Genomic DNA, 25,652 nt, shown 5'->3' with positions numbered 1-25,652 from the left:
AGCAGGACTTGGATGTAACAAATATGGTATAGAACCTGTGATCTGGTAGAAGCCACTATGTGCTGCCTGGCCCTCGGAAAACATGGGTGCCCTTCAGACATCCACCGTATCCAGTAGTCCTCTGGCCGCCAAAATCGGCGTTCGCCAATACTTGATTACCTTACTTTTCCGCCTCGAATATGACCTTTTGGCACCTCATGTGGTTGAAGTCATCGTATCTGTATTCAGTCAGTCTGGACCAGCTTCACGGGACGGCATGCTTACGCTTGGACGGCTTGGGAGAGGGGACGGATGTCGTGAGACATGAAGCTATGTATGACTGGGTTAGCATTCCTCATGCAGTATTCCGGATTGCAACCATCTTACTCCAACTGATCTTGTTTCTTCGCCAACAAATCCATTGCTTCGCCGAAGATACCTGTATCCGCAACATTAGCCACGCAAGAATGGTCGAGTCAAGCATGCCTACTCCGAACTGGACACCGTCCCATCTGAATACGCAGGTTCTTTGCGTAGGCCTCATTTCCGGTCCAGGGGATCTCGCCATTGTGTACTCCAACACTCGAGATGAGACCCCACGGCCTAAGCATCTCGAAGCCCATTCGCAATGCACTGCTGTGGCCGACGACCTCAATGACTACATCGGCGCCTCGCCCATCGGTGAGAGCCCTAACTCGTTGTCGCAGACCGGATTCATTTTTTTGGAAATTCCACGCTTCCGCCCCGAGACTACGTGCGAGCTCGAGACGCGACCGCACACTATCGATGGCAATCAAATGTTTCGGCTGATACTCGAGGGCGCTGACCAAGGCGCAAATCCCTACGGGACCACACCCAAAGAGCAACACCGTGCTATTTTGGATGGCAGCGGCATCCAGGCTGCGAAAGGCATTCTTCGCCGCAAAGTAGCCAGTGGGAAAAATGTCGGCCATCAAAACCAGCTTCTTCTCATCGATGGCCGCTGGTGCGTGAAATAGGGTCGAGTCTGCGAGAGGAACTCGCACATACTCAGCCTGGCCTCCGTCCAGCACGGCCGAACCGTACAGCTTACTTTGGGCGCACCGGGAGGAAACCCCACTCGCGCAGTAGAAGCATTTCCCACAGCTGATGGTGAAGGGAGACACGACTCGATCGCCTTTCTGAAATACCTGCACCTCCATCCCAGTTTCTACAACCTCGCCCGTGAACTCATGGCCCATGATGAAGCCCGTTCCTGACGGTTGATGACCACGAAAGACGTGCAACTCACTAAAACGCTCTCGAGTGTCAGTAGCAGGTGAAACCAAAAGGTGAGTAACTACCCAACGCGCATTACTCACCTGCCACACAGAGCGGTGTACCGCACTTTGAGAATCGCATCGGTCGGATCTTGGATCTGGGGTCGCGGCCGTTCCTCCAGCGCGACCTGCAGGGTACCCTTGAACACCACGGACTGCATGACGAGTGAATCTCTAGTATCGATAATGAATTATATTTCAACCCTTGAATGATCACGACCGACAGATCATTTAACGACAAGGTGCAAGTAGTATTTTGGTTGCTGTGAAACCCGTTGAGGGGTTTAGGTTGACCTGCGATGGCCCTCTCCCCTGGACCTCGGTTGTGCTCGGATGTACATATTTGCACCGGAGGCCAGATTTGTTTCCAGAGCGCGCAGCGCGACAAAAAGCACATCTTCCCCGTGCTTTTTCATTTCATTTTATTTTTCAGGCGAGAGGATTGCCAGCCCAAACGACCAGTTGATCGAAATCTGATCCACGATCAACTGCGAGGATGCAGTTCACAGGCATCCGAGAATTGGATCAACAGGAGGACCGCAGCTACTTTTGGCTACGAGCTACGACACGGCCAATGTCGATGGTTCAGCAGGGCCCAAGCCTCATTTACGTAACCGTGGGCAAGTCGGCGCGAGAGTACAGCCTGGGCCCCAGATCTTGCGGCCATGAGCCGGTGGTTTTTCTGGGATCAAAATTCATTATTCTTCCATATTTAATTTTATTTCCGGAGCAAATCCACGCTATGTATTATTACGGTGGAAAAGGCGCAACATGATTCTTGTGATAGCCCCGACCTCGTGTTCCCCTTCGTCTTAGGGTAATTAGCTCCGAAGGAGTGCAACAATCTCGACAGCGGCAAGTGATGCTTTGCGGCGCGGACCCAACGGAGTGGCTAGAAAGGCCAGAGCTCCCCCGCATCGCGTTCCTCGGACTTAATTACATCACAGCATCATGGTAGGCCGATTTACTAGCCCACCCAATGCGGTCGAATCACAGACACGCGAGATCAGCAAGGGTGAACAACGCCATAGCTACGTGGGTCCGGCGTTGTTTGGTCCAGTTGCAGTTGCGTCTTTTCTCGGCTCCTTCGTGACATCACCATTATTAGGTCCTTTTGTTCAGGAATTTTGCCTTTTACGGCTATGGCAAAGGAGCAACCAGGCACATGTAGAGCTTGACGGCGTCCTTCCTGGCTGACCTATCGACACTGGAACCGATTCGAACGATGTCACGCGCGCCTACGATGGATCGCGTCGATCTCCACCTACCTGATCACACCGTGATTCTCCGCACCGTTGGGAGTTGGATGGGTTGGGGTGACGCTAGACCGGGTAGTGTCCTTGGCCGTCCATCCATAGTGCGCCTGCTCCCCAGACTAGGCCCTTCGGCAAGGCGTGCATCAGTTGGACGAAGAGCTCGAGCATCCGCGTGCCATCTCATTTGGATTTCTGGCTTGGCTGAAAGCGCTAGGCGACGCCGCCAGCATACCAAGCTTTACCACGGCTGACGGGACGTCATGGCCGAGCCGGCAAACTCGGGGGCGAAGGTCAAAATAGAAAGCCATCAAAAACATTACCGCAACAACAGAATCTCTTGCAACTGCATTTTGCGAGGGCCCGAAAGAAGGTTTGGACCAGACATCCTGACCACCATGGGGGCCAAGTGGTGCGCGCGCGTTCCCTCGACATAAAACTGGATCCTATCAATCGGTCTTCATTGGCCACCATTGGAGGGCCCATGATTCGCACGTCCTTGAGAAACCCGTGCAAGACCACTTTAATATCGTAATGTATCCTAGAAAAATAATCATGAATAATTATTAACCCCGATCATACTTCGGAGCAGACTAATCTGCCTGCCTCCTGGTGCGTGTGCCGGGGCTTGAATCATGGCGCCATGTACGATTCCCGCGATGGGTTCGGTACTGGGGGTGGCGTGCAAGTACTTATAACCCGGAAGGACCCTCCTCCGGTGGAGCACCGCGCCATTCTTGCTCTCGTGTCGAACTGATCATGAAGCAAGTCGGCAATATCTACGTGATTGCGGCCGTCGCCGTCCTCGGCGGCGGCCTGTGTTCGGCTTCGACATCGCATCCACGTCGGCGCAGCTGACGGGAAACACGTACAAGTGCTACTTCAACCAAGGCCCCGACGGCCCTCCGTTTATCGACAAGCTGAACTGCACAAGGCCGACATCCACGGTGCAGGGGGGATCACCGCCGCCATGGCGGCCGTCTCATGGCTCGCAGCCCTGATCTCAGGCCTACTATCAAATCAATTGGCCCGCAAAACTTCGATCATGATCGGGTGTCTTATTGGTACCGTATTCTGGTGCGTGACGGCGCCGTTGGCTCTGTTCGCTGACCTTTTCTCGCAGGGTCGTCGGTCCAACTTTGATCTGCGCCTCGCAGAACATCGGCATGCTCATTGTGGGCCGTATCATCAACGGTCTGAGTGTGGGTACCAATCCGCCCATGTGCCCATGTATATCAGTGCTTCAGCGCGGCCATGTTCCTCCATGTGTACTTCATCTTCCCCGAAACCGCGTGCAAGACCCTGAAGGAGACAGAGTTGATGTTCGAGGACCCGAACGGGATCCAGTACGTGGGCACGCCCACCTGGAAAGCCCACGTCCAGACCCGGAAGACGATCGCCATGGAGACGGCGACCTGGAGGCGACCAAGGCGCACAACCGGGTCCCCGTCGAGGACGAACCGGCGGCGCGATCATCGACTGCGGAGACGACCACGGAGAAGACGGCAGAGTGGCCTACGGCTAGCGCATAAGGGCCAATGTAGTGTGTCAGTTGGCGGGTGCATGATGCGAGGGGGAGGATCGACAGGAACAGGTGATGGATGGATGTACCTAGTTCCCTACATCGGTAGTTCTATGTCGTCCGTGGATGGAAAGGACCCGTGCCTGGGCCGAACCGTGGATGCCCGAATCAGGTGACCCCCGAACAATCATCTTCTTCCTCGTTCTTGCTTTTCCCTGCTGCGTCAGGCCCACTTCTTGGCGTCGATCTCCTTCCTTCGTTATCGCGGCTTTTCGTTCTTCGTTTTCTCATTCTCCATCTTCCCATTCGTTCGCCTCACCTCCTCCCTCCGCCCTGAATTATTCAGAACCATGACCCTCCAACTCGGAGCCCTTTTCGATGGTTGAATCGGCAATGCCCTGCGATCCGCCTTTCTCTGTTCCCCTGTGTGCGCCGTCGGGGCCCGTCCACTCACTATGTCCGTCGAGGGCGACAATTTACCGCGCGGGCCCTGGGCGCAATGGATCCGTAAGTCACGTTTCCTCTCTGCCTTATCATCGGCTGATCATTTCCCTCTCTCCCCTCGTCAGGTCTCATATGGTCCCTCTTCGCAACTCCCGCCCGCCGCGACCGCCAGGGCTGGCGCCCGGTGGCATTGCGGCCGCCGTACCTCGCCGCACTAGCCTGCCTTACCCTCACCCTGCTGTTGGCCTTGGAAGGCCTTCGCCAGTACAGCGATAAGGAGGGCGGGTTGGCATTCTTTCCAGACACCGATGAAGTCTCCGCCTTGCAGTCGTTCGGCTATAACTACGTCCCGATCATTGTCGCTCTCGTGCTCTTCATGATCTGGACGGTGACTGATTTCGACGTGCTCCGACTCGAACCCTATTTCCAGTTGTCACAGCCACACGGGGCGCCGGCCAATGTTCTATTTATCAACTACAACTTCGGCCAGACCATCCTCACCCCGATCAATGCGGCGCGGCGCCATCATTGGGTTGTGCTATGGGTCTCGTTGATGACAGTGTTGATTCGCATGATTCTTCCCGCCCTGCAAAGTACGGTTTTCGAACTCCGCGAAGTGACGGTTGTCAAGCGGGAGACGATGCGCAGCTGGCCTCATCTAGTCGACCTAGCCACTCAGGCAACCTGGATGTCCACCCAAGCCAACAACACCGTCGACTCGGTGCTGTCTTCGGATGAGAACCTACGGCGATCTCGCTCCGCCAATTACGCGATTGCACCCGTGGAAATCCCCGCCACCATAGAGCCGGAGTCCACTCTGTGGTCTCTCAACCAGACCTTGTACTGGGCCCAGCTCAAATGCCGGGACGTCAAGGTAGACGACAGGCTCTCGGTGACGATCCACAAGCCCCAAAATGGATACCCTAGCGTTTCGTGGAACGCCACTGGCATCGCTCTGCAAGACGCGAATGGGGATTCTACCCAGTGCAAACTGGACTTCCACTATGATACTGTGTTCTTCCCCGAGACCGACTATCTGCAGGTGCGCTACTGGGAGCCTGTCGTCACCAATGTCACACTGGCCGAATATCCACACAAAAGACACGCTTTCTCGTCATCTGGGTGTGATCCGTACGATCTTTATGGCATGATCATTGCCATCAATGCCTCGCACCCAGACTCCGCTACTGCTCAATATGGTGCGACGGGTGTTGCCTTTGCCTGCGATATCACCTACCATGAGGCGGAGGCTCAGGTTTCCATGCATTCCAATAGCTCGATCACAGGAATACAGGTTGATCAGGCTACCATTCGGACGCTTACGGCCTCCCAGTTCAACATCGAGCATTTCCAGGCTCTCTTATCCCAACGCTCGCCGTATACCAGCGATATGCTCTTCATCAGCGAAAATACGACGACAGGAAGACGCACCGTCACGGAACTGCCAGTTATCAGCGAGGAATTGGGGGATTTACAGCCGCTGTTGGTGCTGGATACCTCCACTGTCATGACCCAAGCCCAATTCAAGGCCAAGATTAAGCGTGATGTGAAACAAACATTTGTTCTCACCCTCGGCCGACTGTTTGATCCCGGCCGCACACCAAAGATCGTGCCTGCACGTCGCATTTCGGATCAAGTCGCCATCGCTGTCGTGAGTTTTGCAGCGTTGGGTTCGGAGCTCATTCTGGGGCTCGCAACTCTCACTGCGTTATATCTTCTCCTTCTGTACCGGTGGCGGGAAACCTTTCTCCAATGTGATCCAGGATCCATTGGTGCCATGTGCAGTATCGCGGCCGACATCTTCCACCCAAGCAACATTTTGGCAGAACCGCAGTTAGAATTCCATCAATTCTCCACGAGACAACTACGGCACATATTTCGGAACGCTCGCTGCTATTGGCGGCCTGGGCCCTCTGGAAACCGTATGGAGATACTCGCAGAAGATGGTGTGTAAACACCCCATTGTACCATGGGTTCCCCCAATATAAACTGACCCGGCAGAGTAGGCTCCCCCGTTCAACTCAATGGCGAGGATCTGCAAACACGCGTCGACCCCATGCCACACTTCCTTGTTATCCCTTTCTTTATTGTCGAGTGTCTGGCCCTGGCGGCCGTCATCATTCTCATGGGACTAGTCGTATCTTCTCTCCTTCGGGATGGCCGATTCCGCCATCTAACGCAATCCGACTCAAGCACCTTCCAAGTCATCCTTTCCTTTCTTCCTTCGGTAGTAGCGTCCTCGGTGAGTTCGCTATGCACATCCATCTACCGCAACCTGAGTGTCCTCGAACCATGGGTTCACCTTCAACGGGGCATGGCCTCGGCACAGGCGTCATTGTCACTTAACTATTCCTCACAGAGCCCGTTTGCGGTGTTCTTCAAGGCTGTGCGCCACCGGCACGTGTTGCTGGGGCTGGTCTCCCTTATATGTGTCATCAACATGGTCTTGACAGTCGTTGCCGGTGGGCTGTTCACACAGCAGCTTACGGCTTCCACTCTTCCCACTGGGGATCTATCCATGAACTATAGCCAGTTCACCTTTTGGCAGACCGATTTTGCCGCCGAATTCACCGAATATGACCTCATTCAAACTAGCATCACCAGCGGCGTCCCCATGCTGTCGTGGACGAGCCCCAACCAGTCTTTTATTCCTGTCACCGTGCGCGACCCGAACCCCGATATTGTCTACGGGGCGTCGACCCTTGGCATTGGGACAGCGCTTCAGTGTCGGCCTCTCTCCCCGGCTGAAGCTCTCGTCCGCAACAAAGGTGATGGGCATCAATATTGGCAGTACGCGCTGTTTGAGGATCCTTCTGTCCAATGCAATGCAAGTATGCCCACCCTACGGAGCAAGGACGAAGGGATTGCTCTATCTATTCATTTCCTATCTCCGAGCGACATGAATGATTCGGATCGTTGCCAGACCTCCACTGTGCTAGTGGTCGGTCGTTGGGACTATCGGGCCGATACTCCAATTACGGACCAGAACACCATTGCGCTGCATTGTGAACCTCAGATCCAGTTGCAGAATTTCACCATCGGCTTCGATCAGCGGGGCCAGATTGAAAGCAATAAACCCGTCGCAAACTCTTCTATCACATCGGGTACCATGTTTGACAATGCCACCGTGAGTCTTGGTCAGTTTAACAGAGTTTTCGCCGCTATCCCCCAGAGTTTCGTAGGCAACACCACCTCTCAAAATGGAAGTTACAATATCTCTTCCTATGACTGGGCGGGTTTCTTGGTTGCGCGTCTCTATGAGCGGGACGAACCGGGCCTTGAGTACTTGCACACAGAGCGTCTGATGGACCTAACTCAGACGGTGTACCAATGGGTGTACAGTACCTACTTCTCGATTTGGCGTGATATTTATCTTGAATTCCTCCCCGAACCACTACCAGTCGCCAATGCGACGGTGACTCAAAGCACCTGGTGTATGGTGCCTTCGATTCCTTCTCTCGCCATCGCTCTCCTTATCATCGCACTCGACACTTTGGTGGTGCTAATCGTCTTTGGGACTCGTCGCGGGCGGTTCCGTGGACCTCGATTGCCGCGTTCCATCGGAGCTGTTATACCCTGGGTCGCGCACAGTCGGATGCTCAATGATTTCCGGAAAACGCACACGTGGAGCAACAGTCAACGGCGCACTCACCTCTCCACCCTTAATAAGCGATATGGGTTTCGTATGTTTATGGGTGCAGATGCCCGGTGGCGTTTCGCCGTGGACGAAGAACCACCAGGCCCAGAGCCGCCTGAGGACCCGCCTGGAGACCAGGCGCCGGAAGGCGCTAAAACCACGTTCGTCCAGCTACAGGAACTTCGTCGGCCCCAAGATCCGCTGTAGCACCGACATTCTCACATTCATGCGATATGATTTTATGTCGATTTTAATGCTTTTTGTTTATATGGGGTGTCACCATTATGGGGTAATTTACAGTGATATGGAGAGTATACATAGACGGACAGACGAGCCGGCCCTGGTCTGGTTCGTTCCATTTGGATATTGGATCACCGCATTTCTGTTTGCATATATTTCTGGTCCACTGGTTGTGATGTTCCGCTGTCCTTGTGATTTTCTATACCAGCATCGCATCTGTTAATGGAACCAAAAAAAATGTATTCATTCTGATAACCACAATTCGCTGCTCCAACAATCAGCTATGTTCACCTACAATGCGGCCTTCAATCGGCCGTCGATTGCCCGCAAGATGACATAGAGAGTCTCTAGAAACGGGGCCGCAATCCCTAACTCTCGCGATTTTCGCACAGGAAAGCCCAAGATCACTTCGATCTCCATCGGTCGCCCGTTCTTACAGTCCGTTTGCATGCTGCTACCAATACCCGGGATTGCGTTAATCTTTCCCATTAGCTGGTCAATGAGGTCCTCGGTCAGTGGCACCCCACAGCCGCGACCAATGTTGATAACTTCGCGCATAACCTGTCGGGTGAAGGGCGTAGCATCCTCAGAGGAGTGCAGCCAGGTTTGCGTGTCCACCATGGTCAGGGTGGTAAGCGAGTTCCATGCAGCGTTCCAGACTACTTTCTCCCACCGCTGCCGCTGCATATCCTCCAAGATCTGGAACCGCGTCTGGCCGTGCTGGAGCAGGTCTGCGAATCTCTCCAGCCGCTGGAGCTCGACTTTGTCATCGATCTGTAAATTTGGGAAGAGGCCGATCTGCATGTCCTCGGATTTGGTATGTTTGACAATGCCAGGACTCGTCTGCGTGGCTCCTACCCATGTCTACGGAAATCAGCCGGGGCGCTCAATGGAGTGATTGGCGAGCATACCACGCAGGTCAGGATAGAACACTGGGGGAATTTCCTTCGAAATGGCTCTTCATTGCCGACACCGTTCTGGATAATCACAATTGTAGACCTGGTATCATCGATCACCGGTTGTAACTGTGCCGCCACGCTGTCCTGGTCAATGGCCTTGTGGGCGCATACAATATAGTCCATCTTCGGTGCCTCAGTGGGTGATTTGACCACTGTCAGCCAGGTCTCGTCAGTTTGATGGTTGGACAGAGCAAATCGGCAATCTACCAACCTCGATGCGGGTGAAATGTGTGCTGGCCGTGGTTCTCGCTATCGATGGTAATGCCCTAACCCGACAAGTCAACTTATTTTGTTTCTCATGCCAGCTAGGAGAGAAGGGTTTACATTCGCAGACACCGCATCGTAGTTTGACCGTGCTACTACCGTCAACCGCACGCGGTCAGAACGGCTGAGGATGAAGGCGTAAAAGGAGCCAATCCTGCATTGATCAGACACGAATACTCTTGCGCAGCAGTGAGGAACACCTACGCCCCTAGGCCGTATAGCAGCACATCGATCTGGTCTGACATGGTTATCGCATGGACGAAGCCGAGCAATGAAGAATAGTACGTTGTGACCGAATTGTGTAAGACTCGGTTCAACCCCGCCCTTGTTATAGCACCCGGCCTTCTTCCGAAGTGTGGGAGCGTGGGGGTGGAGCCGCCGGGGTTGGCGAGAGTGACCCCACGAAACGTGGTGGTAGAAGATTCACTCATGATTATTCTTATTCTGATTGAAAGATAGTAACACCTTACAACTTCACACTGCCGATCAACTCCCGTTCCAGCCGGCTAGCATTGACCATCTCCGGCCGCAGCTCGCCCAGCGTTGTCACTCCTAGAAACACCATGTTGGACTCGATCTCTTGCCGTAACACTGCCAGCATATGCCGCACCCCATCCTCACCGTAACCGGCTGACAAACTAAACAGAAATGGCCGTCCCAGCCCGACGGCTGTAGCACCCAACGCAATGGCTTTGAGCACATCGGTACCGCGGCGAATGCCGCCGTCAATGAAGATCTGCATGTTGCAGTTGATCAGGAATGGCGCAAATTTGCGAATCTCTAGTAGCGTCAGGAGTGGCGATTGAGCACTACATATATCAGTATGCATTGATTGATATCACCATCCCTGAGGCTCAACGTACGTGTCTTGTGATCGGCCGCCGTGGTTGGAGAGCACGATGCCCTGCACCCCTTGCTGGTACGCGAGCACAGCATCCTCGACGCTTTGGACCCCTTTGATTACAACAGGGAGGCTGGTGAGTTGCCGAAGCCACGAGAGAATGCTCCAGTCGATAAATGGAGAGATAGAGTTAGCCGCGGTCTTCGCCACTCCGGCTCCCTGCGCGCCACTGTCGCTGGCCTGCGTTCTGGTAAGCGTTCTTATTCCTTGCTCATTGTGAAACAGGTCCATACCGTCGCAGTCAGATTCAGTCGTTCATCCATTTCGCGCTTGCCCACAACTGGTGAATCAACCGTGATCCAGATGGCTCGTGCCCCAGCTGCCTCGGCACGCCGCACGAGATCCACAGACTTGCTGATATCCCGGTTGACATATAATTGCTGGAAGATGGGCTGCTCCGGAGAAACGCAACTCTGCACAACCCGCTCAATTGGTATGCTCGAGCTGTTGGCTAGCACCTGGACCAATCCCTCTTTCCCGGCTGCTGCGGCCAGCGCACACTCGCCGTCTGGATGAGCCAACTTGGCAATGCCGACAGGCGACATGTATACTGGAAGAGATGAAGGATAGCCCAGGATAGACACTGTAGCATCAACTGTGGAGATATTGCGAAGAATTCGGGGCCGCAACGCGACTTTCTGGTAGGCCCGGACATTCTGTCGCTTGCTGATCTCGTCGTCGGCGCCCGATGAGTAGTAGGCCCAGGCATTGGCAGAGAGATGGCGCTGCGCGACCTCCTCAAAATCGTGGAGGTTGAGGAGACTTCTCAGCGGTGGCGGGACATCAGATGCACTCTTTTGCTCTCCATTTGCGAAATCAGAGTGACCGTAGGGTGCGGCCAATTCAGCCGGGTCGATCTGACCACGCCAGGCTGTCTCTGGTAAAGCTTCAGCTAGCAACTCGGGAGAATGAACAGAGTCAAAATCGCCGGTGGCATCCCTACCCGCGCAACGCAGGATGACCTGGGCACCGCCTGGGTGTGAGTCCAGAAAATCTGGTGAATCTGTCAGCGTTGTCCGTCCATCCAACATCCGCAACGTACCAGTCACATCGTAGACAGCGCCATGGATGGCCACCCAGCATGAGCGGCGGCTGTTGTGTTGCTCGATCTCATTACGCGAGAGCTTCATTGTTCTTGCTCATCCACTGATTGCATACGAGAACTCTTCACCATGAAGATAAATCGGCTCGGCTGATCCCCTTCCCCGCTGGGGCGTGGGGGTTCCCCGCCGATCATCTCCACTCAGACGATGCCTGCGGAGAGTACTATGGTGAGAAACCCCTACGTGATCGGTGCATCATTCTCTTAAAGGCTTCGGCATGACAGAAACCCCCACGGATACGATGAACATCCACAATAGTTAATAGTTAACCAATCTGCTCTGGCATTGTTTGTCAACCCTGGGCGACATTATTGAATTCTTCCACCAATCAGCCAGACTTAGGGTTTCATCTCAGCTCGTGTCGGACTTTATCCGTGCAAACCCCCGCGTGGGATGCTCGTGTGGGGAAGACCGTCGCCCGCCGGTTATAACTAATGGGATAGCATCCCGCAAGAAGGATACGCTCTCCAGCTACACATATTATTCTACCATGGCGAAGATCAAGGCAGTCGAGTATTTTCGCGTCAAGCCCCGCTGGTTGTTCGTCAAAGTCACCGACGATGAAGGCCTGATCGGCTGGGGGAGGGCACCCTCGAGGGCCACTCGCTGGCAGTTGAGGGCGCACTGGACGAGATCATCGCGAGAATTGTGGGCTATGAAGCAGAGTACGCAAGCCATTGTCGCCTTCTCCTTCCTTGATGCTGACCCTTATCGGCTGCAGCGATATCGAACACATTTGGCAGACGATCTGGCGACTCGGATTCTACCGGGGCGGGCCCGTCTTCATGTCGGCCCTGTCGGGGATCGATATTGCGCTGTGGGATCTGAAGGGCCGGCGGCTAGGCGTACCGGTATACCAGCTGCTGGGTGGCAAGGTACGTCACAAAGTGCAGGTGTACGCCTGGATCGGAGGGGACCGACCGTGTGATGTTGAGGCCGCAGCGTGAGTGTCTTTGCCCGCCGGGATACCATCCAGCTGACATCCGTAATGAACAGTAAGGCTCGCATTGCTCAAGGCCTCAAGTGTGTCAAAATGAACGCCACCGAGGACGTCAACTGGCTGGACTCGCCCGCCGTGCTCCAGTCATGTGTGGAGCGGTTGAAGCAGGTCAAGGCGCTCGGCTTGGATGCGGGCCTGGATTTCCACGGCCGACTACATCGGCCCATGGCCAAACAGCTGATCAAGGCCCTGGAGCCCTATCAGCCCTTGTTTATCGAGGAGCCGCTTTTATGCGAGCACCCTGAGGCCATTAAACAGCTTTCGAGCCAGACGAGCATCCCCATAGCCTTTGGGGAGCGACTGTACACCCGATGGGACATAAAGCGCTTCTTGGAAGATGCGTCCGTGGACGTTCTACAGCCGGACATTGCTCACGCCGGCGGGATCTCGGAGACCAAGCGGATGGCGACCATGGCTGAGACGTACGATGTGGCCATCGCCCCTCACTGCCCGCTGGGTCCCATTGCCTTGGCAGCCTCGCTCCAGGTAGCCGTGTCGACTCCCAACTTTGTCATCCAGGAGATGTCCCTAGGCATGCACTACAATGTCGAGGCAGGCGACATTGACCTGAACAGCTATCTTGTGGACAAGACTGTCTTCGAGATCCAGGAAGGCTTTGTGGCCGCGCCTACCAAGCCCGGACTAGGAATAGAGATTGACGAAGAGCTGGTGCGGCGCATCAGCCAGGAGACGGAGCCCTGGCAGCCCAAGGAGTTCTATGGGCCCGACGGGTCGATTCGCGAATGGTAGTGGAGCTTTCTAGGACATAATTCATAAATACGCATATACCACGGTACACTCAGGGCAACTTCACCTGTAGCAAAATGTTACTGTTTCAGTTGTAGTACTTCCCTTCGTAATTATGTTCAGCCTTTCGCCCCACCCCCACGCCATCCCCGCATGGGGGTCAACGCGGCCGCGGATGTAGTATTTATGCCGTCAAATGCCCTCTGTAACGTCCGTCGAGAACAAACAATATGGATTTCTTCTCGCTAACTGGTAAAACTGCCTTGGTGACTGGCGGAACGCGTGGCATTGGCCAAGCGATGGCCCTAGCCCTAGCTGAAGCCGGCGCCGATGTGGTACTGGTACAGGTGTGTTTGTCTCCTTGACTATGGTGCAACACAGCTGACTTGGCCCAGAGGGATACCAGCAACCAGAACACCAAAGAGCAAATTAAAAAGCTGGGACGAAAGGCCACCATCTATACGGCCGACCTAGCATCGCAAGAATCCGTGTCGGCATTGGTGTCAACGGTCGTCAAGGACGGCCACGACATCAACATTCTTCTTAATTGTGCCGGAATTCAGCGACGACACCCAAGCCATGTGTTCCCACAGGAAGATTGGGACGAGGTCTGTTTCTCTCAGAGATTTCGTACCATGCCACTCCTGACCCTTTTTACAGGTCCTCCAAGTGAACTTGACCACCGTCTTCACCCTATGCCGCGATGTCGGTGCCTACATGCTCACTCGCACACCCGACAGCTCTGGTCAACGCGGGAGCATCATCAATGTGGCCTCGCTTGTCTCGTTCCAAGGTGGGCTGACGGTGCCCGCCTATGCAGCGGCCAAGGGTGGCGTGGCACAGCTCACCAAAGCACTCTCAAACGAGTGGGCATCCAAGGGCATTAATGTCAACGCCATCGCCCCAGGCTACGTCGCAACAGACATGAACACAGCCCTGATACAGGACAAAGAACGTGCGGCCAGTATCCTGGCTCGCATCCCCGCGGCGCGATGGGGCAATCCGGACGATTTCAAAGGTCCGGTAATCTACCTGGCTAGCCGAGCCAGCGCCTACGTGAGCGGCGAGATTCACACGGTTGACGGAGGCTGGATGGGGCGGTAGTCTCTCATCAGGAGCAAAGAAGAACTCCCATTGCTATTTAATATAAATTGTGAATGAAGCATCTTGGCAAGGTGAACTATCATCCTTTAAAATTAAGCGGAACGAAGATGACTCCCTGGACTGAAATATCTTTATACCGCGTAACGCAGTGGAACAAGCTGTCGTTTGTTGCATTGGGAAAATCGGGACTACCACCTCCCTCAGTTCATCATGCGATGCATCGTAGGTAACCTCGGTCCTTTTGCAGAATAAAACAAGGCATCGGCTCACCCCCTCAACGCTGGTCGGATTGCGAGGATCCGAATTAAGGATCCATGGAGAATGGCATGCTGGTATTATGCGGCACTTTTTTTCTCCTCATCTAGACCAGTCGAACGGACCTTGACCGAACGAGCCATCGGCGAGGTCCCCTTTGCAATCACTAACCAGCAAGGTCCCGACACCAGTAACCGAAGCACTCAGATCGGTCACTATGCGTCATAGACACTGGTGGCCAAGATGCCCCAACCAGACCGGTCCCCGGATACGCGATCCCGACATCCCCAGAAGAACGTGCGGGTCGTCCGGCATCGAACATCATGTCTACATGCCGATTCCTTCTAGCCGACTCGATCGGTATCTGTTGATCCGATCACCAAGGAGCCGAGCTGAGCCATGGTTTTCGTTGCGGGAAATGCCATCGAGAACGCTGCTCATTGGGCGAACCAGGATCGGATACTCGGTCGAGTCGCCAAAAACGGCGGGAAAACGGGGATCAGCAAACGATCTTCAATCGGCAGTCCCTGAACGTGCGGCTCATCACCTGGAAACCCCCCGATGGCCCATTTCTCCAACAATTCGCGCAGGGCGGACTGCCAAATCCGTCGATCTTCTCCCCATGTGCCCTTGGTTAAAGCTAGGGCACCTCTTCCGAACAGGGCATCGGATCGACATCTCATCGTTAATTGCCTCTTTCTTCCATGCTAGCCACTACAAGACCTCGGGCCCAGAATGACGATACAGGTGCCCTCGTCTGTTCTAACTCTCAGCCACTCGGAGTGGAAGATCCTCGATCCACCATGAGTAAAGATAAGCACGCATGTGGAGCTCGCAACAAACCGGATCATCGTGCAGGATAGTGGAGGCTTCTCCAAGATCCCATGCAAGATGGATTTGCCGGTCAGAGTGTCTTCTCTGAAAGATATAAAAACCCCTTCAAATTCCACCTCGGAAAGCTCCATTCTTCAAGCGACTGGACATTGCTTCTGGATTGCAAATCTTTGTTCTTCGAGACCCATCGCCGTTCACCGAAAGTCATACTTATCTCTTATTTGTTTATTCCTTTCGATTATCCATAATGAGGACCTCTGTTTCTATCCTTGTCATTACTCTTGCAGGCACTGCCATTGCCGCTCCCTTCGTTGGGCCCAAGAACTCCAATGGCACCTATGTCTTCCCAACTTCCTCGGGCATCGTGACTCCTTCTCTGGTTCCCACCAGCAGCCCGCTCCCCAATCCTTTGGCTCCCTCCAACAGCACTTTCCTGCCCACGCCGGTGATTGATTCGGAGCCTGCGGATTTCAAGCGCGGTGACTCTCTGGCTATCCCAACGGATCTGGCATCTCTTTTGTCGGATGCCCACTCTGTGGAGGCGGCCCTCGCATCCGCTGGCGGCCAGAAGAAGCGCAGCGAGTCTCTTTCCATCCCCACGAATCTTCCTTCTCTGATCTCCGATGCCGAATCTGTAGCCGCTGCTCTAGCCTCCAGCGGTGCTCAGAAACGTGGCGAGTCTCTGTCCATTCCCACAGATCTGCCATCTCTGCTCTCCGAGGCTCAGTCCGTGGCCGCGGCTCTTGCGTCGGCCGGCGCCCAGAAGCGTGAGGTCTCTCCTTTGCCTCCTGCTACTCCCACTAGTACTCCTCTTTCTACTCCCGTTTCTATCCTCACTTCTTCTTCTTCTTCTTCGACTCCCTTCGGATTTGGTTCCCTGCCGTCCGGGACCTCTTCGTCTCCTTCCAGCCCGGCCTCTGGTATTCCTTTTCCCACTGGTCTTCCTCTGTCCGGCCTCTGAACTCATTGAGTGCCGATGACTGTGCCTTGACACCAGAGTCTTTTCTCGGTCTCAGAGGAAACTGTCAGCTATGGCATCGTACGGGTTATCATGTCTACGGTTAATCCCGTTCCGCTCGTTTATGATCTGTCTTTGTTTGTGAGAAATGTTCGGGGGACTTGACTCGCGAGACTGTATTACAACATGAAATTGAACTGTGAATTAGCTTTGAAATTACGGCCTCTCCTCGATGCGCACTTTGGCCCCATCTCTGGCTTCGACATCTATTAGTTGCTTCATTGATACCGTCAGTCGTACTGAGCTCAGCCTTGTACATGGAGATTTTATCAGTCTCATCGGTTGATATACTGCCAATAAAAGAAGGGGGGCGGGCGTAAAGTTGTACATAGGCGGTAATGATCGTGTTGAGATAGCCAACCCGACGTAGGCTCCAATCCTCCAATCACCGCGAGCTTCTTCTTGTATCTGTTCGAAACAGTTAGAATCTCTAACGAAAATGGCTTGGATTGGATCGCGCTACTTGTCATCAAAGGGTTCAAATGCTTGCCGTGCCTCAACTCCTTCAAAACAAATGTTGAAATGCTAATCCCCTTCCGTAGCGTCAGGGAGAGGATATGTTTCCCGCATCTGGTTTAACGGAGACTGACATAGGCGCTCGTCATGGTCTTAGATGGAGTCTTGGGCAATGATACAAGGACCGCCAACCCGAGTGAAGAAGACGGGTACAGAGAAAGGAGGATACGAACACCATGCTCGTTCGTGGTCATCTGGTTTCTGAATCCCCGCGCTTGCGTGAAAAAGTGGCAAATCATGAGGAAAGCCGGAACGTTAATTAAACACTCGGTTGACTATGTCCGCTAGCTATTGGATCTCTTGCTTTATATACGACGCACATCACGCTTCCTGAAAACGCTTCATTGGTCCGTAACTAGACGTGAAGGCTCTTAAAGGTCGTCCCCACAAGAATAGTGGGATGGCGCATAGAATACTGACCAGCTGGATGGCCGTCATTTCGCCGAAAACGCGTGCCGGGCCATGGCGCTCGATCCAGTCCGCCGCGTAAAGGGATAAAAGCATTCCAATCGTGTTTCGAATCACAAAGATGATCACCAACGCCTCGCCGGTTACCTGAAGGGGTCAACAACGGGGTCCATGGGAGCTGAGCAGCAAATACCATACCGGTTTGTAGGAGTCCAGCGAATAGGTTACGGCGACATTCGAGATGGCAGCCACTCCAAATGCTTGCATGGCGTTGCCGAACGCTGGGCCGATCCAGTGCGTCTGGTACGCAACGCAGAGCCCGAAGATTAAAATCCCCGCCGGGCCAATGGTGCCGGGGATCACGATGGCTGGCAGTCGATATTCGGGCATACGGACGCCATCATGTCGCGCAGTGCTACGGGTCGAAATAATATCAATGAGCCGGCCACCGAGATAAAAAGCAAGGACCGCGCCGATGAATCCAGCTAGTGACAGCAGCCCGAGGCTACCCAATTGCCAGTTATAGGGTGGTTTTAAAAATGTACGGGCTGCTGTCAGTTGCACAACGATATTCCTATGGCCAGGATTAGTGGCTGAAAAGGGGCAACCCTAGGTAATACATACCATCCGACGGAGATTCCAATAGTGAAAGCGCACCATATCAATGGCGGGTAGCCGGCATTGGCCAGAATATCCATCAAGGCTCGAATGAAAGAGGCCTCACGGTCGTACCCGATCGTGAGGGACATCCATTGCCAATGCGACCGCTTGATTGTGGACGATGAACCCGCTGGAGGACGCCTGACGTATGAGGTCTCTCGGATCGTGAAGACAGACACCACGAACATCACCCCAACCGCGATAGCGAGAAAGTAACACATCCAGCGCCAGTCCTGCTCTTGGACTAGGTATGCGTTGATCAACGGCCCCAAGAACAGGCCCGCGGTCAGCGCGAGGTGAAAGAACATCATGTAGTGGCCACGATCCTGGGGGCCGACCATATCCGCAACGACGGCGGGGACCGTCGCATCTGCCGCCGCGGCGGGAAATCCGGAGAGGATGCGCGAGGCAAGCAATTCGTTATAACTGACGGCCTGGCTGGACCACACGTTCATCATGGAGAGCGCCAACATGGCCACTAAGTACACCGGGCGCTTCCCAATCACCCGCATGAGCGGGACCCAGAAGATGTTGCCCACGCCGAAGAGGAAGACATTGAAACACACCAGCTGCCCGGCCTGGGTCTGACTGACATGGAATTCTTTGATGATCTCCTGCGTCGCGACAGTAAAGTTGCTGGAGTTGACGTTGGCGAAAAAGGTGAAGCCACAGATTGTCAGATACGTGGACATCTTGGCCCCCACGGACCAATTCTGTACAGGCCAGTGTCAAATGGGATGGCCATGAGGTGGGTATGCCGTACCTGCGGGTGGTTGACATCTTGCGCCTCGGCCGTCTTCCGTTCCTGATCATGGCCCATGGACCTAGCGCGTTCGTCGGCTTCGGGCATGGCGCCCTGGTGGCTGCACGATTCATTCTTGAAGTCCTCCATGTTATTTTGTGAAATTGTTCCCTGTGTCCCGAGGGGGGGGGGATTCTAATAACCGGCGGGGGTCTCGTTATCCCGTAGAGTATGGGGAAAGCATGGGATCGGCAATTCCGACTGCTGGGAGGGCATTCTGGTTGGTGATGAGCCTACCCTAGGTGATCGGAAATTCCGATGCTCGTTCATTTGGATTTGAGGTGACGGGTGGTAGGAATATACATCCGACTGTCTACGGTTACACCTGGGAACCACCTCTCGTAGTTACCTACCACGAACTACTATCTAGTCAACCATTGCAACATTATTAATAACATTGAATCTATAGTTAGTTCACTATGTCGTTAGTTAGTTAGTTCCTCTCGCCTGCCCAGGGGAGAGCGACCGGCGACACCCCCGAAGTCTCGTGAGGAGCCACTCTTTCTCCGTGGAACTTCCATCCTTCCTCCCTTCCGTTCTTCCCTACCCACCAACTCCACACCTCCTTTCACTCTCACTCTCACTCTCGCGCCCACTCGAACACGATCAATGGGTCTCTTCAGTCGCGCCGTGAAGGTCACCGCCGCTGGTGGGCTGGCCGCCGTCGGCGTCTTCTTTGGCGCCACCCGTAACGACATCTTCGAGCCCATCGACACATCCGACCACATCTTCCACTCCTCCTTCTTCCACAAGTACAACCCCAACAAGAACCCAACTGTACATGACGTCTGCGTCCGCCGCGTGCCGTTGGACAAGATTGACCCCGCCCTGCTGGAGAAGAAGGGCAAGCTGGTCGAGGCATTCTGCGCCGGCGTCTGGGGTGGCATGGGTACTTTTGCCTCATCCTGCAATTGGACGGACACAATCCTGGAAATGGCTAACTGCAATTCGACGTCTAGGATACATCCCCCAGCGCGCTTATATGGCCCGAAAATACCAGAACCCCGAAACTGCCAGCCACCTCTGGGAGCGCAAGGACCTCCTCTCGAGCACCTACGAGCTAGGCACGATCATCACAGATCACTTCGAAGTGGTCGAGAAGACCGAGGACCACATCACCGTCCGCTGTGGCGATTCCCCGCGCATCCGAGAGGTCCGCGACTCCGACGGGCTCTTCGAGATTGGCGCCGTCATCAAGCAGGACCAGGGCGTCGCCGAGTTCAGTTTGAAGAGCTGCTTCTACCAGGGCCTGGGCAAATCGGAAGCGGCGCCCATGGGCCCGTATGTGGCATGGCTGCATCGACAGTACACCAAGCTGCTGCTGGAGGCCGCGGTGCTGAAGAAGTGCATGCGGTGAAGACATTATTGTTTGTAAATACGTCCCGAAATCATAATCTACGACGAGTCGTCTCCTGTATGGATTTATACAAAGCAGGTCCGGTGTATTTCCATCTCCCATTGAAATTCTCTGATCCAAATGACACATTCATGCCTTGACCTCCTCGGACTGAGGCTTGTCCGTCGCATACAGCACATCCTGACCTTCCGCGGAAGTGGCGTCGCTAGTCAGCGTGACGGTCCAAACCGTCGGGATCGCAATGACCAACGATCCCATGCACAAGCCCCAGTCCATGGCAAACTGCGCCATGGCGGGCTTCTGCAGTGCGTTGATGCGCCACGCCATCGCGCCCCCAGTAGCTTGGAAGGTCTTGTATGCACCGACCAGAATGGCCGCCACGGCGGGCGAGTTAGATCGGGTGCCCATGAGCCAGTAGCAGAAGGACTGCCAGAATGCATCGTAGGCACCGTAGAAGATGTAGAGGAACATCGGACCGACGGACTGGTGGCTGTCCGTGTAGTCGATATCCTGCTGTAGTCCCAGCGCCGTGCGGTGATCGAACCACTTCTGGAAAGCATATCCGCCGCCCCAGATGGCCATGCCCGTGATGGAGAGAAACGCCCAGCCAACCCGGGCTCGCATGGGCCGCGTGAGCCACGGCATGTCCAGCAGGAGGCCCATGACCAGTCCACCGAGCATCTGCGCCAACCAGTACAGGGCACCGTTGAGCGAGCGCGTGCGGATATTGAAGGTCAATCCATTGACCACGTTCTGCTGGTACGAGTAGAACACATTGGCCGAGAAGAAGAGTGGCAGCATGCACAGCACCCGCCAGTCGCCCATCGTCTGGACTGAGAGCTTCGCGACGCGCCGCCAATTCTTCTCGCTCTCCGGCGTTGCCTCCAGCTGTTCAAGTCGCACGGCCGCGGGTGGGCAGATGAACACGCCAAGGAGCCATCCAATGGCCATGATGACCAGGAGGGCAACATATGTCCCGTCCGATACGGTCCCGCTCGTCGAGTGGAAATTGAGGCCAAAGCTGGCGAGAGAGCCCACGCCGCCACCGAGGTTGAAGATGACCCAGAAGGCCGCAATCGCGCGTCCTTTTTGAGACTCGGGCACATAGGTGGTCATAATGGCCCCTTGCGCAACCCACAGGAAGGACGCACCCACGCCGAGAATGGCGCCGGCGGCAATGACAAAGGCTCCATTCTTCGTAGCTGCCGAAAGTAGGATGTCAGCTCGTTCCGAGTCAGAGATTCGATCGGGGACATACAGTTGAAACAAAGCAGACTGCCCGAATACAGGGGATACGTCCATCCGCCCAGCAGCAGACACACTCGCGGACCCACGCGGTCGAAGATGGGCCCAACCACGAAGAGCGCCGTCCCCGCGGTGGCAGCGAGCAGCGCGACTGTCGCGTTAGCGGCGACGGTCTCGTTAACCTGGCCGGATCCTCCTAGGCCGGCGAGGGCATTGTACATCTGGCATCGTTAGCTCCGGTTCCCGTGGGACGACGCACACGACACTCACTCCGGGGCAGCAGAAACAGATGAAGCTGATCAAGATGATCTGAGACCAGCAGTGCGTATAGAGCTGGTACAGGACCGAGCGGCGGCGTTGGCCAGTGTTGGCGACCACGTCGGACATGGACACCTCGGGGCTCATGGGCTGCGACATCTTCTCTCTAGTCTCTCGCCCGATCGATGGCGAAGGGCGAGACGATGCCATCTTATGGGGCCCCCGCGAATACGAGCCTTGTTTGGCCTCTCCGGCGCTAGTGCCCCGAATTCCAACCACCGCCGTGGCATCTCGAGTGGAGCCCCTGTCGGCTGAATGCTTGCGCTGATCAGCTCTGTACACGGCGGCGACGGCCGCCGTGTAGACTCCACATCGGGCAGTTCGGTTCAGGAGATAACGCTCGGTGCGACCCTGGCTGGTAACCCCACGCGGCTAATTTTTTGTTTCGCGTACTGGAGTGGGTTTATTGCATTTTGGCAGGACGTATTTCTCCGCGTGGGATGGGCCTGACCGATCGGTTATTGATAAGAGACGTGCATCCATGAGGGTTCCAGAGTGTCTAAGTCGACCCTCCGATTGGCACACCATGGATCTCAGCAATCTGTCGCAGCTGCAAACCGAAGGGGTCAACCCTCGGACTTCGCACATTGACCGCTTATCGACCATACAGATGTGCACGGTCATCAATGCCGAGGACCACCTGGTAGCCGAAAGCGTTGCGCCTTGTCTACCCGTGATTGCCGATGCCATTGATGCACTGGCTCCACGGGTGCGAGAGGGTGGCAGAGTGGTGTATGTCGGCGCGGGGACGAGCGGGAGGTCAGTCATCACCCCAGATCAGAATACATGCATGAGTAGTGGTGACGGATGATGAAAAGAGGTTAGACTCGGCATCCTAGATGCGTCAGAAATCCCGCCCACTTTTGCCGCTCCTCGATCCCAATTCATCGGCCTGATTGCTGGCGGCGATGCGGCGATTCGGCAGGCGCAGGAGGGCGCAGAGGACAACGAGCAAGCAGGCGAAGCCGACCTAGTAAGCCTCAATCTTGACCCTGCACGAGACAGTGTCATCGGTATTGCATCTTCAGGGCGCACTCCCTATGTTCTTGGGTGTCTCGCATACGCCAGGCGGCTGGGATGCCTCACGGTTGGGGTCGCGTGTGCCACTCCCTCGGCCATGGCTTCATCGGGAAATGTGGACTACCTCATTGCGCCTCTTCCAGGGCCGGAAGTGGTCACTGGTAGCACTCGACTCAAGGCGGGCACTGCGACAAAGCTGGTTCTGAATATGCTTAGTACTGGCACGATGATAAGAACCGGCAAGACCTACGGCAACATGGTACGTTCTCTCCTCTCTCCGAGTCGTGTGCAGCTCTGGGCTAATCGTAGTGTTCCAGATGGTCGACCTGGTGGCTTCCAATCTGAAACTGGAGCAACGATCTCGGAATATATTGCGCAAACTGAGCACAAAGTGTGGCGGCTGTTCAGATTCCGAACTAGATACCCTTCTTGTCAAGTGCAACCACAGTGTGAAACTCGCTATTCTGGTTGCTGAAACGAGTCAGTCAGCCGAAGATTGTGCTCAACAGCTCGAGTGTGTTGGAGGAGTGCTGTCAGAAGCTCTCTTACAATCCGAAGGGCCACATTGGTCCGCGATGCCTGCTCGGAAGTTCGTCCTGTGTGTTGATGGTGGGGGGACAAAATGCGCAGCTGTGGTTGCGGATGATACTGGCGTTATTGGCCATGGGTCCGCCGGCCCATGTAATCTGTATGGCATTTACTTAGGTATATGTCTCTTCAGAGCTAATTTATGTCTATAGAACCGATAAGATTGGGGGCATGGACGGAGCCGTGACCACTTTGCTTGACGCCATAAAAAGCGCCTTGAAAGATCAGCTACCGATAGGTGCGGAGTTCACAGAGCCCATGTGGAAGGAGTATATTCGGACATGCTTCCATTCCGTCTGGATCGGCCTTGCTGGCCTGGATCGGGCTGGATTCTCCATCGAATTGGCACCTAAACTAGAAGAACTGTTTGGGCTGGATTACAACATCGGTCAGATCCGTTTGACGAATGACGTGGATCTCCTAACTGCATCTGTCGCAACCAGCCATCATGCACCCGCAGCTGTCGTCTTGATTGCGGGAACTGGGAGCGTGGCCATGCGGTACACTTGGGCTGCGGAACACGGATTTGTCCGAGTAGCTCGATCAGGCGGCTGGGGTCATCTCCTGGGCGACGAAGGTGGAGGTTACGCCATAGGCTTAGAAGCGATCAAACACACTTTGATTGTTCTAGAAGAGATAGCCCTAGGTTCACGAACTCAAGAGCTTGGCGAGTTGGAACAGGGAGTGGTCCAACAGCTCGGATGCCGGGTTGTGGCGGCGAGTAACGTCGACCTTTTGAATGCTGTACTATGTCAACGCAGTGATAAGAGCGTCAAGGCCCGCATCTCCACTATCGCACAGATCGTGCTGAATCTAGCCGGGTCCAACGAGATTGCTACAGCTATTGTCGAAAATCAAGTCGCATTTCTAGTCGATAACACGTTCGCCCGGCTGTTCGACCCCAGATGTCGCGAGTATACCCCCCCTGAGGAGTGTGAACTGGTACTCTCAGGAGGATTGATGAGGAATGCGGAATACCAGGAAGCACTGCAACGCCGTCTTGCCTACCAAGGTTTGCGCTTCCGGTCGACGGGAATAGTTGACAATGCGGCGTCTGTAGGAGCCAAGCGTCTTATTGAGAGGAAGCATCTTTATATATCATAGAATCTCAGTGGAAGTGCGTAAAACTCCGAATGTCTTGAACCCCCTAAATGGAAGCACAATCAAGACCCAATACTTTCATGTCAAGTCACCAGAACAGCCTCAATTACGGATTCCATGCCAGGACTCTGGCCCAGATGCCAGTGATTTGTAGGCCCACGCTATCCAGCGGATCCCTCCAGTGATGCTCCGATCGCTCCCCGAGAGCCCCAATGCTCATCATCTGAATGTACAAAGATGTTTGAAATAGAGTGATATTGGTATCTGGCAGGACAAAATCAACCATAAGCATTCGCGAGTAGTCTGGCAGACAGTGTTACACAGGATTTGCCGGCAGATATGGTCTGGCCAATCGTGGAGAATAGTTCGGAAGTAGTGTACTGGAGCACCGGAATCGGTTTCGGGTCAAAGACGAAGGAATCAATATAAGTGCTATGATGACGGGAGTTCCAAGTTGGAGAAAGAAAGAAGAAACGAAAGAATAGTCGGAGCTATCTACACGAGACATGTCACCATGTCAGGCACAGGTCACACTGGGGGGCTTTTATTAAACAAAAAAAAAAAAAAAAAAAAAAAAAAAAAAAATAAGGAATCCAAGCCATGAGGTTGTCTTCAGTGTACAAAGTGACATCTGTATCCTCAAGTGTTGTGCAAGACATAGAAAACTGAGTATAAATCTCCTTACTGTATTTGGACGATAACCCAGAGAACAAGACACGCTTATGTCAACAGCCAAGTAACGAACTAACAATACTTATTCACAGATAAATACAAGAGTCTCGCCTATCATAACTGTAGCAGTTGTACTACTAGAACAACGCTAATTGTGACAAAGTGAAGACAGTCCTTCAGTGGGATGATCAATCGAGCTGGCTGGCGACCTCCTTTTTGATCCTTTGCTACTCTGCGGCTGCACTGTGTACGAAGTCAAAGACTTATTACCATCAGGCTAGGTGGAGACTATCCCAGCGGGATTTCGATTCTGGCGGACCCGTCTCGGGGACCTCTGCCATGTTGCCATGGCGCTAGATGGGATCATATTGAAGACGTGCAGGAAGTAAAATAGCACTAGTAAATAT

At 54.4% G+C, this 25,652-nt stretch overlaps 13 protein-coding genes across 13 annotated transcripts; 7 read left to right on the top strand and 6 right to left on the bottom strand.

Annotated features, from left to right (window-relative positions):
- Nucleotides 1–160: 160 nt before the first annotated feature.
- Nucleotides 161–1,438, bottom strand: N7474_003587 (alcohol dehydrogenase family protein; the record flags this gene model as incomplete). The annotated part of the gene is made up of 5 exons (XM_057195002.1): nt 161–218; nt 265–309; nt 367–418; nt 470–1,248; nt 1,320–1,438. The coding sequence occupies 5 exons, from the start codon at nt 1,436–1,438 to the stop codon at nt 161–163; spliced, it is 1,053 nt and encodes a 350-aa protein (XP_057056357.1).
- Nucleotides 1,439–3,289: 1,851 nt separating this feature from the next.
- Nucleotides 3,290–4,062, top strand: N7474_003586 (general substrate transporter; the record flags this gene model as incomplete). The annotated part of the gene is made up of 3 exons (XM_057195001.1): nt 3,290–3,350; nt 3,406–3,607; nt 3,654–4,062. 3 exons carry the CDS (start codon nt 3,290–3,292, stop codon nt 4,060–4,062), a joined length of 672 nt encoding a protein of 223 aa, XP_057056356.1.
- A 445-nt stretch (nt 4,063–4,507) lies between these two features.
- Nucleotides 4,508–8,340, top strand: N7474_003585 (DUF3433 domain-containing protein; the record flags this gene model as incomplete). The annotated part of the gene is made up of 3 exons (XM_057195000.1): nt 4,508–4,559; nt 4,622–6,442; nt 6,503–8,340. 3 exons carry the CDS (start codon nt 4,508–4,510, stop codon nt 8,338–8,340), a joined length of 3,711 nt encoding a protein of 1,236 aa, XP_057056355.1.
- A 324-nt stretch (nt 8,341–8,664) lies between these two features.
- Nucleotides 8,665–9,455, bottom strand: N7474_003584 (ketopantoate reductase family protein; the record flags this gene model as incomplete). Its single annotated transcript, XM_057194999.1, has 2 exons — nt 8,665–9,237; nt 9,285–9,455. 2 exons carry the CDS (start codon nt 9,453–9,455, stop codon nt 8,665–8,667), a joined length of 744 nt encoding a protein of 247 aa, XP_057056354.1.
- A 607-nt stretch (nt 9,456–10,062) lies between these two features.
- N7474_003583 (uncharacterized protein) lies at nt 10,063–10,338 on the bottom strand (the record flags this gene model as incomplete). Its single annotated transcript, XM_057194998.1, has 1 exon — nt 10,063–10,338. One exon carries the CDS (start codon nt 10,336–10,338, stop codon nt 10,063–10,065), a length of 276 nt encoding a protein of 91 aa, XP_057056353.1.
- Nucleotides 10,339–10,697: 359 nt separating this feature from the next.
- N7474_003582 (FMN-dependent alpha-hydroxy acid dehydrogenase family protein) lies at nt 10,698–11,627 on the bottom strand (the record flags this gene model as incomplete). The annotated part of the gene is made up of 1 exon (XM_057194997.1): nt 10,698–11,627. The coding sequence occupies one exon, from the start codon at nt 11,625–11,627 to the stop codon at nt 10,698–10,700; it is 930 nt and encodes a 309-aa protein (XP_057056352.1).
- Nucleotides 11,628–12,090: 463 nt separating this feature from the next.
- On the top strand, nt 12,091–13,350 carry N7474_003581 (Mandelate racemase/muconate lactonizing enzyme C-terminal; the record flags this gene model as incomplete). The annotated part of the gene is made up of 3 exons (XM_057194996.1): nt 12,091–12,279; nt 12,344–12,543; nt 12,597–13,350. The coding sequence occupies 3 exons, from the start codon at nt 12,091–12,093 to the stop codon at nt 13,348–13,350; spliced, it is 1,143 nt and encodes a 380-aa protein (XP_057056351.1).
- A 227-nt stretch (nt 13,351–13,577) lies between these two features.
- Nucleotides 13,578–14,451, top strand: N7474_003580 (uncharacterized protein; the record flags this gene model as incomplete). The annotated part of the gene is made up of 3 exons (XM_057194995.1): nt 13,578–13,694; nt 13,743–13,955; nt 14,008–14,451. 3 exons carry the CDS (start codon nt 13,578–13,580, stop codon nt 14,449–14,451), a joined length of 774 nt encoding a protein of 257 aa, XP_057056350.1.
- Nucleotides 14,452–15,787: 1,336 nt separating this feature from the next.
- Nucleotides 15,788–16,771, top strand: N7474_003579 (uncharacterized protein; the record flags this gene model as incomplete). The annotated part of the gene is made up of 2 exons (XM_057194994.1): nt 15,788–16,307; nt 16,707–16,771. 2 exons carry the CDS (start codon nt 15,788–15,790, stop codon nt 16,769–16,771), a joined length of 585 nt encoding a protein of 194 aa, XP_057056349.1.
- A 624-nt stretch (nt 16,772–17,395) lies between these two features.
- Nucleotides 17,396–19,034, bottom strand: N7474_003578 (polyamine transporter; the record flags this gene model as incomplete). Its single annotated transcript, XM_057194993.1, has 4 exons — nt 17,396–17,629; nt 17,681–18,056; nt 18,107–18,855; nt 18,906–19,034. The coding sequence occupies 4 exons, from the start codon at nt 19,032–19,034 to the stop codon at nt 17,396–17,398; spliced, it is 1,488 nt and encodes a 495-aa protein (XP_057056348.1).
- Nucleotides 19,035–19,553: 519 nt separating this feature from the next.
- Nucleotides 19,554–20,301, top strand: N7474_003577 (uncharacterized protein; the record flags this gene model as incomplete). The annotated part of the gene is made up of 2 exons (XM_057194992.1): nt 19,554–19,833; nt 19,904–20,301. 2 exons carry the CDS (start codon nt 19,554–19,556, stop codon nt 20,299–20,301), a joined length of 678 nt encoding a protein of 225 aa, XP_057056347.1.
- A 129-nt stretch (nt 20,302–20,430) lies between these two features.
- On the bottom strand, nt 20,431–21,963 carry N7474_003576 (putative MFS transporter; the record flags this gene model as incomplete). Its single annotated transcript, XM_057194991.1, has 3 exons — nt 20,431–21,503; nt 21,560–21,767; nt 21,817–21,963. The coding sequence occupies 3 exons, from the start codon at nt 21,961–21,963 to the stop codon at nt 20,431–20,433; spliced, it is 1,428 nt and encodes a 475-aa protein (XP_057056346.1).
- Nucleotides 21,964–22,390: 427 nt separating this feature from the next.
- N7474_003575 (putative glucokinase regulator family protein) lies at nt 22,391–24,576 on the top strand (the record flags this gene model as incomplete). Its single annotated transcript, XM_057194990.1, has 4 exons — nt 22,391–22,623; nt 22,690–23,143; nt 23,202–23,572; nt 23,625–24,576. The coding sequence occupies 4 exons, from the start codon at nt 22,391–22,393 to the stop codon at nt 24,574–24,576; spliced, it is 2,010 nt and encodes a 669-aa protein (XP_057056345.1).
- Between the last annotated feature and the right edge of the window lie 1,076 nt (nt 24,577–25,652).

This window comes from Penicillium riverlandense (genome assembly GCF_028828495.1).
Source record: "Penicillium riverlandense strain IBT 135883 chromosome Unknown utg000002l_segment0_segment0, whole genome shotgun sequence".
Lineage (NCBI taxonomy): Eukaryota > Fungi > Ascomycota > Eurotiomycetes > Eurotiales > Aspergillaceae > Penicillium > Penicillium riverlandense.
Note: the sequence above shows the minus strand (reverse complement) of the source record. Positions and strands in the feature narration are given on the sequence as shown.